Source organism: Gavialis gangeticus, unplaced genomic scaffold (assembly GCF_001723915.1).
Source record: "Gavialis gangeticus isolate Ggan-Ray unplaced genomic scaffold, GavGan_comp1, whole genome shotgun sequence".
Classification (NCBI taxonomy): Eukaryota; Metazoa; Chordata; order Crocodylia; family Gavialidae; genus Gavialis; species Gavialis gangeticus.
Window position 1 is genome coordinate 92,143,766 of NW_017729024.1, and position 14,809 is coordinate 92,158,574.

General features: G+C 44.4%; 1 protein-coding gene across 1 annotated transcript in view; it reads left to right on the top strand.

Moving 5' to 3' along the window:
- The window catches only part of SLC28A3 (solute carrier family 28 member 3), a 101,025-nt gene that overhangs the window by 67,163 nt on the left and 19,053 nt on the right, over positions 1-14,809 (top strand). Inside the window, exons 9-14 of the mRNA XM_019517385.1 lie at positions 4,589-4,669; positions 7,965-8,045; positions 10,258-10,383; positions 10,932-11,062; positions 12,168-12,336; positions 13,537-13,734. Coding sequence (XP_019372930.1) covers positions 4,589-4,669; positions 7,965-8,045; positions 10,258-10,383; positions 10,932-11,062; positions 12,168-12,336; positions 13,537-13,734 — 786 coding nt within the window. The remainder of the gene's footprint in view (positions 1-4,588; positions 4,670-7,964; positions 8,046-10,257; positions 10,384-10,931; positions 11,063-12,167; positions 12,337-13,536; positions 13,735-14,809) is intronic.

The following is a 14,809-nucleotide window of genomic DNA, read 5'->3' on the forward strand; positions in this document are numbered from 1 at the left end:
TCCCCCCCCACCTCCTGCTTTCTCTTTGGTGCAGTTGTTTGCAGTCTCTGAAAAACAGAGCGGCCCTTTGACCTTTTATTTTTAAATGCATTCCACAATCTAACTCACCCAACAAAGGAAATTCCCAGTTGAGCTGATGTTGAGGCTGAGCTTTCCTTTTTGTGCATAGATTTTTTTCTACATAAATAATGCGTGCGTCCACTCCCTCTTTAGAGTATCCTGCAAAATCTTGGCATATTGGTGGAAAGGAAGACTGTGGAGAGCCTTCATTTAAAACAGCTTTGCTTCTCTTGAGTTAAACCAGCCACCTACCATTAGCCTAAGTTTTTTTTCATGGATCACTGAGTACAGTACAATTGAGAAACCAGGCAGAGTAAAATATGTAAAAAAATATTTGCCACACATCTTGGGTAACTGAATTCCATAGGCTTACACAAGGAAAGGAATAACTGATATTTTTCAAATAGATAATACTATGCTCTAGATAAAATCTAGCCTGGACAGAATGGGCCATCTCAGCAATGAGGCACCTCCTACTCAGCTGTGTACTACTTTCTGCTGAAAATAGAAAGACAAAAGTCGTATCATATTAGGGCTTTTTTTTTTAAACTAACCCTTTAAATTCTTGTGCATAAATTACTGTGTACAGGGTCGTCTGTACACAGGACAAAAGAGTCGGTTGTAAACTGATTTTATGAGAGAGAGAGAGGGAGGCCTCTGGTTACACTGGCAAGTGATAAGTGCAGTAAGAAAGAGAGATGGGTACCAAGTGTTACACCTAAGTGATATATTTTTTCTTGCCCTCCCCACCCAACCCCCCCACATTTATCAGACACACTGTCTGCATCTACACAAGAAGCTGACTGCACAGTTGTTACTGCACAGTCATTTAGTATGTTCATACGCAAGTACTAACTGACTGCTCAGTAACTGGCATTGCTGCACAGTAGCATTCCCAAGTGGCTTTTTGGTGATGCTGACTACACAGTTGCTTGTTACTATTATGCAGTAGCATCGCATCAGGCTTTGTGCCATTCAATGCTATTGTGCAGTAGTAACAAGCTACAGTGCAGGCAGTGTCTCATGGCCTCTCAGAAGACACCCTACATTTGCTGCATTCAGAAGGATGGCTGTTAGCTTGTAATTTTGAATTGCTACCTGAGGTTGCTATCTGCCTGTCCTTGTCCTCCTGCCCCTGGCACTTCTACTTCTCTGTTAGATAAGGGTAACAGGTTAGGCACCTGAGGGGTGCTGTGATGCCCTCTGCCGGCCCCCTCATCCCTGCTAGGCTCTTTCTGTGCTCTGGGTCTCGCCTTGCCTTCTTGCTTGCTATGTCTTGATGAAACCTTTGTGAAAGGGAAGTTGCCCCTAGTGCTCTCTCTCTTCCTGTGGTCCGTTATCAACCTTGTATACTTTAAGGGCTTATTGCATGGCTCCAGTCTGCCCTTACACCATGCCCCATGCCTTGCAGGTGTTTTGAGTCACCAGTCAGATGGGACCCTTGTCCCTCAGTCTCCAGGCCACCTCAGGCCTTCCTTCCCTTGTTGGGGTTTCCACCCTCCTGGCTTCAGCCCCTCTGCTCTGGCTGGTCCCTTGTATAAGGCCCACTGTTTTAGCCTGGTTTCTGGGTCCCAGCCTTAACTCAGCCCCTTTCTGGGCTCCTGGACACTCTGGTCCCACTTTCTTTCAGCCTCTCTCTGGGAGAAGGCTTTGGGACTGCCTCCAGCAGGACCCCAAGCTTGGAGCTCCAACAAGAATGTTGACTTAAAACAAAAGCCACTTGTTTGCTTAGAACCATTCCCTCTCTGTCCCAGGTAATATTCCCCTGTTTCCAGGTCTGCAGAGCAGTTTACCCTAATTCCTTGTAAAGATCGAGGAATTAAGGTAAGCTGCTCTGCAGACCTGGGAACAGGGCTCCATTCCTCATGGCTCTCAGGCTCAGCTGCCTGACCATTGCAGGCTCTGGGCTTATATAGCTCAAGCCTGAGCCCTTTTCCAGTCATGTGACTCCCCTGTCAGCTGACCTGCCTACAGGGCTTTTCCTTAACCCTTTCTCTGCTGGTTGCTTGTGCCTCTGCTACAAAGACCTTGCCCTTAAAGGGGGCATGCCACTTACCAGTAACAGGGCCAGGGTTCCCTTTTACAATAACCATATTCCTACAACTGGAGGGGATTCTGGAGCTCTGTGCAGTTTATGGTGACCACCCATCTCTAATTGGGTGGGACAGTCCCAGAATGGGAACATCAAGTCCCAGTCCCAGGATGTATGACTCCAGGACAGCATTTGTCCTGGATTCATGGTATCCTGCAAGGGGTCCAGGTTTGGGAAGTGGCAGGTTTCCCCTTGCAGGCTGCTTGGGGCTGCCAAGAGCATAGCCAGGCAGCATAGAGAGCAGCTCCCTGCAGCTAAGTCTGTGGGGGAGGGGGGCATAAGGGCCATGGGAGGGCAGATTGAGGGAGGGAGTGGCAGCAGCTGGAGATGCTACCCAGCCAGGGTGTACATGGAGCTTGGGGCTGGGTTGGGGAATGAGATGGAGCCATGGGAGTCTCATTCAGGGCACAGGGGGGGCAGCTCCCTACCACTGCATGCACTCCTGGGATGGTGGGGGGCTTTGAGGGGGCACGTGCCCCCCCCCCGATTTGTGCATGAGGCAAGGGCAGATACAGGCTGCTCATTGCCAGCCTGGGAGCCCCACACCATCTGCATGCCCCCTGCCCACCCAGCAGTAGTGGGGGCAGTGGCAGTTTGGAGTTGTGACCCCACTGCTGCCAAGTGGGCTGGGGGCATGTGGCTGGCACAGGATTCCCAGGGAAAAGGCAGCAGGGTGGGGAGCCCTGAGCCTGCAGCGGGCAACCCGCATCTGCACCCGCTTCTTTTGGCTTTACTCTGCTCCGGCTATACCCCCAGCAGAGGTGGGGGGTGGGAGCAGGTGGGCATGTTTCCCACCTTTTTGTTTTGAAAAGATGGTCACCCTAGTGCAGCTACACTCACTGTGTTACCATTCAAACACAGGACGTGAAATAAGCAGAAAAGTGAGACCCATTATGAAGAATATCCTTAGAAAAGAAAGGCAGTAAAAGTTTTGGGGAGAAGGTGCTGTGAACCTCTTCCCTAGCTCTAGCTCCTCCAGTACATCAGTGCTAAAGGTTCGTCCCATTGTCCAGCTATCATCAATAAAATGGTCACATCCAATACAATGAAAAGTTCAAGCAATTGGAGGGAGGCCCCATAATAATTTTTTGCAGGGCAGATATAGCTTTGGCTATGAACCAGAGAGGGTATAATCACCCAGAAAGTGTTTTAGAGCTTCATCAACATTGGTTATTGTACTAACTGTCCTCTGGAGGAATAAGTTAATTTATTGACAAGTCCTGTAATGGTGAGGCATTTGACTTTTTCACATTGCTTTTTATTATGTTCATTATTTTTATTTATGATGTGTTATTTCTCCAACTGCACATATACATATAAAAGCTTTCTGGCTTTTGAGGTACTGTTTTAAATCTGACTAATCTCTCTAACTTCTCTTGGACCTGTCCTGAGATTATTTTTTCCTGTTACTTACTAGCACAGAAATGTTCAATTCGTGTGTTTAACCTATATATGAACCAAATAATTCAATTTTAATTGAAAATGAAAATCTAATGCAGTTAATTACCTACCAGACTGTGAGTTGTGCATGTTATTCCACCTGTAATTCTTTAAAACCATATGCTCAGAGAGAGTTTTTCCTACAGTGTCCATTGCTATACAATAAATATATCCCAATGAATCTGTTGTTTAAATCATTCAATGTCCCTGCTTACTGTTGCAGAATTCTATACTACCTAGCACTGACATAATAAGCAGTGTTATACAGGGAACACAGCTGACCTTGAATAATTAAGAGAAGAAGACTTTGATAGACTGTGTTTCTTAATATGCTAAATGAAGTGATGTTAGGCTGTTCACCTTGATTTTATGAATGTTAAGACAACATAAGTCCATGCTAGAACCCCCAGTCCAAACCACCTCAGACTTGTGGAAAATTTAAATTTGGATCCAGATTCAGGACCTGAAACTTTTGTATGTTCTGTGTTTATAAAGGTATGAACTAGATCTTTCCTTTTACCCACATGTACAGAACTGTGGTAGTTTAGTTCCAGATTTGAACTTTACATCTCAGATATGCCAAAAACCAAATCTAAGACACAATCAATTGAGTGCATGAACTTGCAGATCCTGATGCCAATGTACAGCAGATATGAGTAGCCAAATACTGAGCTGATTTAAACACAGCTGCAGATAACTATACATTGTATGGAGATGTAAGAGTTCCAAAGCGATCACAGTTTATCTGGAAAATATCATGAAAAGTAATTCATCCAAACTCAATAAAGCTGGGAAAACACCCTAGAAGTTTAAAGATGAAATCATGGCAGAACAGAAGCATATGAGATGAATGACTAAGTTTCAAGATCTCCAAGAGTTTTCAAAATCTGCACCTCCTAGACATCCGTCTTTTGTTAACAAAATTAAATGACTTATAAAATTGAGAAAAGTAAAAAACACTTTAAAAGTTTAAATTATTTTATATTTCTAAATTAGGTCCTGCCAATAGTGATTTTCTTCAGCACTGTGATGTCTATGCTTTACCACGTTGGATTCATGCAATGGCTCATTAAAAAGGTACCAAAGCCTTGAATTTTGTTAACTGTTTTTTATATAAGGTAGACAGCTATTATATAAATGTAGTGCACAGAGGGTTAAATTGTAGCTTTTGGGGATAGCTGCTGCCTGGAGAGTGAGGGAGCAGGGCCTGGGTTCTAGCCTAGAGCTTTGCTTCCAGTGAGACAGAAACTTCCCCTCTGCACTGTCCTCCATCCATTTTTCCAGTGTTTATTACATTCAAGGGGCAGGGGTCAGCTTCAAGAAAAGCACTGCAGAAGAGGGTGGGTAATACCTAGTGGCATGATGGTTAGAGAACTATTCTGGAAAGTCAGACAGATGTAGATTCAAAGCCTGTCTAAGTAAGGGAAGCTTAGATTGTAGCTTTCCAGGTTCCCAGGCAAGTACCTTAACCACACTCCTAATAAAGCTAAAATATGGGAGGATCCTTTGTTTCCAGGACTTTCACTTTAGTACATGTGTATTTAGTTGTCTATGTACACAGCATTACACATTCAGGAAATGGGATCCCACAGAAGTGCCAAAAAATGTCCCTTATGCAACTAAGAAAACTGCCATTCAGATGGCCAAAGGGAAGTAGAATTCCATCCCAAGACAAAAGTGTGGTGAAAGCCCAGGCAACAAAAGACATAGGCTCAATTTCTCCAGGTATTAGGGGTGTGTAAAATGGGCTGTATTTGATTCGGATTTGGTTTCAGCTTGAATTGGGGACAGTGATCAGATTCGTTGATTCAGATCACTGTCCCTATTCGATTAGGCTGAATCTGAAGATTCAATGCTGATTCAGAGAATCAGCAATTCAGCCGTAGACACAGCTTTAAATGTTTTCTCTACATACCTTGAGGTACCAGGTGTGGCTTGTGAATGCTGCAATAGTGGGGCAGATGGAGCATCCCACAGGAGCGTGGGGGGGTCCCTACGTGCTCAGTGGCAAACCCGAAAGTGGACTAGAAGTACTACCAGTCCACTTCCGGGTCCACCAAGCTCATGAGGGTCCCCCCCACCGCCCCCACTCTGGCTCAACAATCAGCTATGGGGGGAACCCGGGTGCCCCCCCAGACCCAGGAGGCACCAGTTGCTGAGCTGGGCGGCAGGGCACACTCCACAGCAGGCCCAGAAGTGGACCGGAAATGCTTCTGGTTCCAGTTCTGGGTCCACTGCCAAGCACCCTGGAGACCCCCTGTGCTCCTGTGGGACACTCCATTCTCCCCAGTATCTCAGCATTCACAAGCCACCTGGTACCTTGAGGTATGTAGAAAAAACATTTAAAGCTGTGTATATGTCTGAATCATCGAATCTTTCCAAATCTCTCTGAATTGATTTGGAGGGTTCCAATTCAATTTGGAGAGATGAAAGGGTCTCCTGATTCAATTTAGATTTGGAGATTTGGCCCCCAAATTGGGCCAAGTCTCTGCCAAATTGAATCAGCGACTGAAGCTTCGCACAGCCCTACCAGATATGTGAGTCATTTTTGGACCTCCTCAAAAAGCCATGTAAGCTACCAACATCCCTATTAATATTAGCACAATAAAACTGATGGTATGCAGTTACCAGGAGTTAGTAAAACATTAGGAATGTTACTTTTGTATCCTGCCAAATTGTTAGGCCCTCAGAGATGTGTATAAGTAAAAGATAGGTCTCATAGCTAACTTGAAAGTAATCTTTCTCAGTAGCTTAGTCCTGACAAGACCATGAAATATTTGTGGTATCTCAAGTACTGCTGCTTTTGCTGAAACTTTTAAACACTTCAATTATTCAGGCATATTTTTCTGTCCAGTCATTGTTAAGGAAATTCTTGAGTTAAGAAATCTCTGTCTTAAGGGAAACCACTTAATTTAAAATCTCAGTATTCCCAAATGATTCTTGGCTACTTTTTGAGAAACAGATCGCCTCTGACACTTTACCACCCCACATCAAACATATCCAGTTAGTTTCTATCTTCAGATTTTAGTAGCCAGCCATTCTGTTCCAAAGACTTCCAAATGCTGAGTCTTTATCACACCTACCCTATTATCCCATAAATGAAGCATGTGAGTTACTTTTTCAGGAGAGGTCAAGTGATTTCTGGCTAATACTTATATGTTAGTGTTACCCATGCACATGGGCAGATCTAGGATTTTGAAAAAGGTGAGGTGAGATGCATCATCACATATAACACAACACATTTTTCTCACAGTAAAAAGAAACTAGAAGCATTACTAATATGCTAGGGGCCTAGGGCTGTAGCATTCAGTTTAAAATTGATGCAAAAACAAATATAACTTTATTGGAATAAGTCAAAAACAGACTCTGGTACTGTGACATAGGAGCTACATTACAAGGAGAAGCTAATAGAGAGCAAAATTGCAGAAGAAAGGCTAGCTTGATTAATGGAACATCAAAATCATTAAATAGGAAAGAGGCTCATTAACACCTGTAGAATGAAGATTTTAGAAGAAATCAGGTAGCTTTTAATGAGCCATGAAGTCAATTGACTCCCTCACTGATGCTTGGATAAGAATGCTGCTGCCATTGCCACATAGTTGGTTTTAACCTTTGGGTGGACCAGGAATCAAAGGAGGGTGCAGCTGCACCAGTACACCACCCCTGGTTCTACCCCTGGTGTTACCTGTCCCGCTCTATGCCTGTTAAGCAGCAGATATGCATCTTTTACAGCTGGCAGTTACAGTTTGGCTCCATAATGTAAATACTTAAGTCTTTAGTTCTATTGGATAATGTCTTCTGTCATCCATTTACATAATCAATCTCTTTTATTGACTGTCCAGTGAGCTCATCATATGAAGAATACAGTTTTTGACCACTGGTAATTGAAAGTTAACTGATGGAACCTTAAAAACCACACTTTTTCCCTCTTATTCATTTTCCTTTCAGACAGCAGCTGAGTTTGTTTTGAATCAATCTGGGAAATTTATTTGCCTTAATATAAACTCAATTTGTTTCAGTGGAGCCATCAAAGTTCATATACTCCCTTGGAATTGTAGCTAATCAGTAGAGATGTCAAAATATCTGTTCTGATGATGACATTTGAACAAGTAGGTTTCCAGGCCAATGATAGCAAGAGCTTTCAGCATTATCCATGCAATTTGCTAAAGTATTCCTTCACTGGATTCTTTTTATAGCTACTGTTGAATATTTTTACTATAGCTTGAAGTTGAAAGTTAGATGATCACTAACTCATGAAATATCATAACCTTTGCTCTGAGTTCTTCACATTCATTTAAAGGGCATGGAATAGTTAAATAGACATACAGACAAGAATTTTCTCCTTTATTACTCAATAGCTTATCATTTTCAGGTTGGTTGGATTATGCAGATTACCATGGGGACGTCTCCTGTTGAATCCCTAGTAGCAGCTGGCAACATATTTGTGGGACAGGTGAGTTACAAAATAGATAATACACAAATACCCTTAGGCTGGGCGCAGATTCATTGGACACCAAAAAATTAAATTAAACAGAAAGTTGAGCAAGTTTTGTGTATGAAGGTAGCACTCTAATGTACCAGCTCAGGTGGCTGGTGTTCAGAAAGCCAGAATTGCATGAGGCTTACAAGTCAACAATAACACACAACAAACCATGGCTATACTGAGTTCACACATGAACCTCTGGTATAATCCAGGGGGACCTGCCTCCTTAAAAGGAGAGTGAAACTTGTGCAAAAATAGAAAGCAAGCAATAAAAGAAGAACATTTAGAGATAAGGGAAAAATAAGGCAATGTGTGAAGTGTGCAAGGATCCAGCCCAGAGGAACAAAGGAAAGTGGCCATCTGCCAATCCATTGCAGTGGGGGTCCTAGTAAAAGAGCACAAGCAAGCAAGACATGATCTCCAGCCAGCTGCAGAGGGGGCCTAACTGGAGGCATAACTAATAAATTTTGCATGCTGGGCAAAACTCCCCTCTACCTTGTGCAGGGGGAGGTGCCCAGCACCAGAGAGCAGGGGAAAGGAGAGTTGTCAGTTTTATCTGACTCAGGGACTCAAAGACCCTCGCTGCTGCTGCTGTGTCTCCACACTCTGCTCCTAAAAGTCCTGTGGTGCAAGGCTGTTTCTGCCATTGCAAAGACTCCCAGGGTGTCCCCTCTAAAGTCAATATGCGGGACTGGTGCCCCACTCATCCACCCTTAGCTATGTTACTGGGTACAGCACAAGTAGCACTCAGCAATATGCATACTGAGAGTACGTAAAAGTGTTATGTTTAGGATGGCCTAATCAAGGTTAGGGTGATCTAAATGGCACAGCGTGCAAACATTCACAGGATTTAGGTTGCCCTAAAAATGGTATGCCTGATCTAAAGTTAGTTTATCTCAAAGGAAAATCAGCCTTTTGGCTCAGATCATGTGTATCACTTCTCAGCCTCTTGTTGGTTCAGATCAAATGTAGTCCTATGCTTGCCTGGCACGGGAAACACTATGACCACTGAGGCGGTCTTCCCAGTTGCACCTGTGGAAAACTGCTCTCCTGGCATGGGGATAGTACCTGCCAGGGTAATGTATAGTAAACCTCCCACTTAGCTGCTGGAGTGGGAAGGTCTTGGCTTTATGTCCACTTTATGGAAAGGGGAGACTCCTCTCTACCTTGCTCCTGCAGCCTTATGGCTGGGGGCAAGCAAAATTCAGGGGCATCCGAACCCCAAGCCACTGGGCTTGGGCCTGCAAGTAGGATGCCTGCCAAAGATTTTGGAAACATCTGCAGCCCCAGATGGGGCTAAAGGAGTTTGCCGGTAGTAGGGCCACTTACATTTCTGGACTGACTCTCAGATTTGGAATTTGTTTTGGCAAATTTGACTTGGAATACGGAAAATTTAAATTAAAAAAATTTCAGAGGAAATTAAATTTACCACCACAAAGGGTTAACCCAAACTAGCAAAGGTTAATCTGACTTAGCAAATGTCTGCACGCCTTCATAGTACAGCTCCAGGGCTGGGAAAGCCTAATCACTTGCCCCAGCCCTGGGGCTGTTCAGTTTTGACCCCAGCAACCCCGACCAAGCTATTTCTGCCCCCACCCCGACTGGGCACCCCCCAATGGACACACACCCCTGAGGTTTAGATAAACCTGTCTCTGGCTGCTTGTACCTCTCCTGCTGGGCAAGCAATGAATGCTTTCACATGCCACTGCAAGCTTAGATTTAGGCAGCTTCATTTAAGCTGCCTAAACCGGAGCTGGGTCCCACAAACACTTGTTCACACCCGCAGAACACTCATTTATTTTAAACAGTGATTCTTAACTAGAAAGCCACAGCACCCTGGGGTCCCTTGAGATCCTTTCAAGGGTGCTACTTAGGTCCATACAATGTGATTACTGTTAGGTGCGCAGATCCCTGCACATGATAAACACAGATATTTCAAATAGGAATCCATTCTGTTAAAAACACTGTGACCTGTTGGGTCTCTCTGACAGAAGTACTGCCCTATTATTTTTCTGTAGTCAGAAATGAGTGAAAACAAAGAGGTGGCATTTTCTGAGGGAGGCCTTGCATTTAAAAAGGTTGAGAACTAGTAGTTAAAAAAGCCACCAGACACAATGCTAAAATAAGGAGCATGAGGGTTTGTCCAGAAATTACTCTTTTGATTGTCACTTTTCTTTTCCAGACAGAGTCCCCCCTTCTGGTGCGGCCTTATTTACCACATGTCACCAAGTCAGAGCTGCATTCAATCATGACTGCGGGGTTCTCCACCATTGCTGGCAGCGTCCTAGGAGCATACATTTCGTTTGGGGTAAGGCCAGGAGTAATACATCATGAAAGTGCACTGTGTGTTCTGTTCCATGTCAAGGACTTGCCCATAAGGAAGCAAAGAAGAAAGACATTTCAAAGCTGCAACTGAAGGAAACAGCCTGCCAACATCAGCAGTGTTCGCAGGCTGTGGGTGTATGGGGGCTGGCTCACACCCTCCCTTCTCTGCTGCTCCCACAGCTTCTGGCTGCAGGAGTTGCTGCTCCTGGAGCTCACTTCCCCTTCAATAGTGCTGCTTTTCTTTTCCTTGCCAACATGGGCACTTGGGGCTTGGCAGCCCTTAGGCAGGGGGCAGTGGTTAACCCCAAGGAGTGCATGGGCAGTCTCCTCTACACCTTTCACCATTTTGTATTCCTCTGTCAGACCCCTGCTTATTTTTCTCCATCCCATATAAAACAAGATTAGTCTTTTTAATCATTCCTTGCAGGAGAAACCCTTCCAGCATCTCACAGTGCTCTCTAGAAGTTTTTCCTCCTCTGTTCTTTTGAGCTGAAGTGAACAAGGTTTAATTCCTGTCATCTGGAATTCCAGATTTCAGCCTCCCACCTCCTAACAGCTTCTGTGATGTCAGCCCCAGCATCGCTGGCTATTTCCAAAATCTTCTGGCCTGAGACTGAAACGCCCAAGGTTACTCTGAAGAGTGGCATAAAAATGGAGAAAGGGTAAGTACAGGATAATAAAACTGACTGGGTAGTACAGACACCAGTATAAATAAGCACTCAGATATTATACCAGGCAGAGTGCCAAAAAACCTTGAAACCTCTATTTGTAAGATGTTGGCGTACCAGTAGTGGATGGCAGGGGAGCTGCAAGCCTGGGTTGTCCAGAGCCCAGGCCAGCTGTGGCATGCTGAGCAAAACCGTTTCATGTGCCACACTCTGGCATATATGCCTGGGGTTGCTGACCACTGTATCATACTGAACATATGGTATAATTACTGCATTCATTTTGGATATTAAATTAAGTTCGCATCAAGAATGCGCAAAGCAAATAGTTGGATGGCAAACACACAAATATATTTGTATGGAAGTGCATTTCCCAATGTCCTTTTCACAGACTCAGAATTGCCAGGTCCTAGTCATTATAGTAAATTCTCCAATGAGGTTCACTGCCCGATACAGTTCTACAGGATGCTTTTCTGTTTGTTGTTGCCTTGTTTTGCTCTGAAGCACTTACTAACTGCTTGTAAGCAAGAGCAAAGGCAGATGGATTATTTTAGTTACCATATCTGAAAATTACAAGCACCGAGTCCTCTATCAAGAAAGTCCCTGCACAGGCATACATTTAAGAAGTCTAAACTCCTACGCTTGCTAACAATAACGTAGTAATGGGTGAGCCTCACACTTCCCCTTCTGGCATCTCTTTAGGCACTAGCAGGGTCAAAACATTTCGGTGCCCACTGAAGCCAATGGAAAGACTCCTGCTGACTTCAGTAGGCACTGACTGGGCCAGGGGCAGCATGAGGTGAATGCCATTCCAGAAGATATATCATAAGTTCCCCTGGGAGGAACTCTAAAGCACAATTCAGAGTTTCTCTTAGGGGTTTCATGCACCGTGCATGCCCTTGCTCTCTGTCAAATGCGGCTGAGAGCATCTAGGGTAAAAATATACTGATTTGGAACTTTATCTTATCAGTGCCTGTTCGGGTGGTTTAAATACCCGGTTTATAGCCAACTATTGTGTAACCTTTACTGTCTTTCAACTTATCTATGAACTGAAAATTGTCGCTTAATTTTTCCAATTCTGTTCTTGCTTTTGTTGGTAAAGAGACTCAAAAAACTTGCTGGAAGCTGCCAGCCAAGGTGCCACTGCCTCGATTCCCTTGGTGGCAAACATCGCTGTGAACTTGATTGCCTTCCTTGCTCTGCTGGCTTTTGTTGACTCAGCGCTGTCTTGGTTGGGGAATATGTTTGACTACCCACAGTTAAGTTTTGAGGTATTGTCCTCACTATATTGAATTCTCTCTCTTTAATCTGCATAGCTTTTGCTTACATAGGGAAAATTAGATGCGTCAGAAATTATTTTAATTGATGTTTTAAGTAGTAAAGACATTTGTTAAAAACAAATATGTTAGCTGGGATTGTGAATTTCAAGTAAGTGCTTATACTGGAACCATTTAACTAGGGTAACAGCTGGGCTAAACAAGCCTGTCTGGGGCCTGAACTGGAGTAAATGTAACTATTTTATTTATTTTGGTTACTAAATTTTTAAATAAAAAACTTGCACAAGCTGACTATATGCAGACAGCTGGGTATAAAGGTGCCTTACACAGTTTTGATTTATTCTTCTTCCCAGGCAGAAATAAGTCACACAGTTACAAGTACTTCTGCACCAGTCTCAGTGTACCCATGACAATTGAGAGAGTCCTGCTTTAATTACACCAGTAAAATTAAACCCGTACAGCTGGCAAACCTTTTGGGTACATTTTTCAGTGCTCAACAACATGTTAATAAAAATATGTTAGTTAACACACTTCATTTTCTCAGTATAGCTACACTGGATTTTATCAGCTGAGAAACTGGCCCTTATCAGTTTCTTGAGCACCTCAATCTTAAGTCACAGTCCAACAAAGCATTTAAGACTGTGCTTAATTTTAGGCATAAAATTAAAGGCATGCTGAACTACTACTTTTCTGCCCGTATACATTTTTGGAGGTAGGGAGAGGGGGAGCATTTTAATTAGAGCAGTTTTCAGGCAGCCACTCTAATTAGAACGTCACAGCGTCATGTGTATTAAGCTCCCATGCCCTTAAAAATGGCAGTAGGATGCTTTATCTAAACCTCATTCTATGAGGTTTAAAATGTGCAGGGGCTTAATATACACAAAAATATACACTAATTAGAACACAAGGCTCAGTTAATCAAGTCTGCTCCAACACGTCCTAATTAGAATGCAAAGGAGCATGTGAATAAGCACCCACAGCTTGTACTTTTATAATCACATATATATGACCCCTGGAATGCCTCTACATGTTGGGGAGATGGCAGTAAGGCCTATTTATGTACACTTTAAAAAATTCTGGTTGCTTTTAGAGAACCTGTCAGACTCCTATATTCTCCTATCAATCTTCTCTTGTGATTTAGTAGTATTTGTTCTTTCACATCTATTCCTCCCTTCTGTCTTATCTGTTTTACAGGTCATTTGTGCCTATGCCTTCATGCCATTTTCTTTTATGATGGGAGTAGACTGGGAAGACAGTTTTATTGTTGGTGGTCTCCTTGGCTACAAGACATTCTTCAACGAATTTGTGGCTTACGAACACCTTTCTGAATTGATTCACAAGAGAGAGAAAGGTGGGCCAGTGTACATGAACGGTGTGAAGCAATATATGACTGTGAGTAACATTTTACATTCTACTCATTTGCTGCGCCTAGGTCTCCCCTGTTGGAGCTCCATGGATTTTAATGGAGTCCAATGGCATCAATATGGCCCATTATTTTGATATTTTCTCTTGTATTCATCTTGTCCTAATCTTTCAGCAGCAGAGTCTAAATGCTCAAGTGTATCCTCTTCCATCCTCTATGATGGTCTTTCAGATTTGTCAGCTGACAGCATATTAGATCTCACAAGCAAAGTAGGGCTTGGTCAGTTCTCAGATAGTTGAACACGATAAAGTGGTGATGGAGTCTAAAACTGTGTGTACACCACATTGCTAACCTGGGCCTTTATCCAAGTTTTACCCAACCTGGGCACAAAACCAGAGATATCAACCCAGATATGCTGGCCAAGAGGAAGAGATGGTTCAAGATCTTGGGGTGAACCTGAAAGTGTTCAGAATTTTATCAGGAGATCAATCAGCCTTGGAACTTTGAAAGATGGATCCAGCATGCTTATCATTCACCAACATGCTTATCATCTCGCTCCAGTTAGGCTCTGGAGCGGCGAGAGACGCACGGGTGAAAGCCTGCCGTGCCCCCGCTCCCCCGAAGCCCCCCAGAGACCCCCCAGCAGCTGCAGAGCCCCCTGCTGACCCCCAGCACAGCTGGAAGCAAGCAGGGCCCGTGGTGGGAAGGGGTTATCCCCTCACTGAGTGGGAGGAGGCGGCTGAGTGGAGCCGGGCCAGGTCAAGCCCTGCCTAGGCCCCTACTTGGCCCAGTCCCCCAGGGACAGAGAGAGGTAGGAGTGGGTACTCAACAGTCCCCCTCCAGTAGGGCAGGGCCCCCCAAATCCTGGGCAGGGCCCCACCTTGCCCGAGAGAAGCTTCCCCTGACAGCGGGCCCACTGCGCATGCGCGCAGTTTAAAAGGACCCCCTAACAGCAAAAAAAGCCCCAGTTAGGCTCTGGAGCGGCGAGAGACATGTGGGTGAAAGCCTGCCGTGCCCCCGCTCCCCCACAGCCCCCCAGAGACCCCCCCAGCAGCCGTGGAGCCCCCTGCTGACCCCCAGCACAGCTGGAGGCAAGCGGGGCCC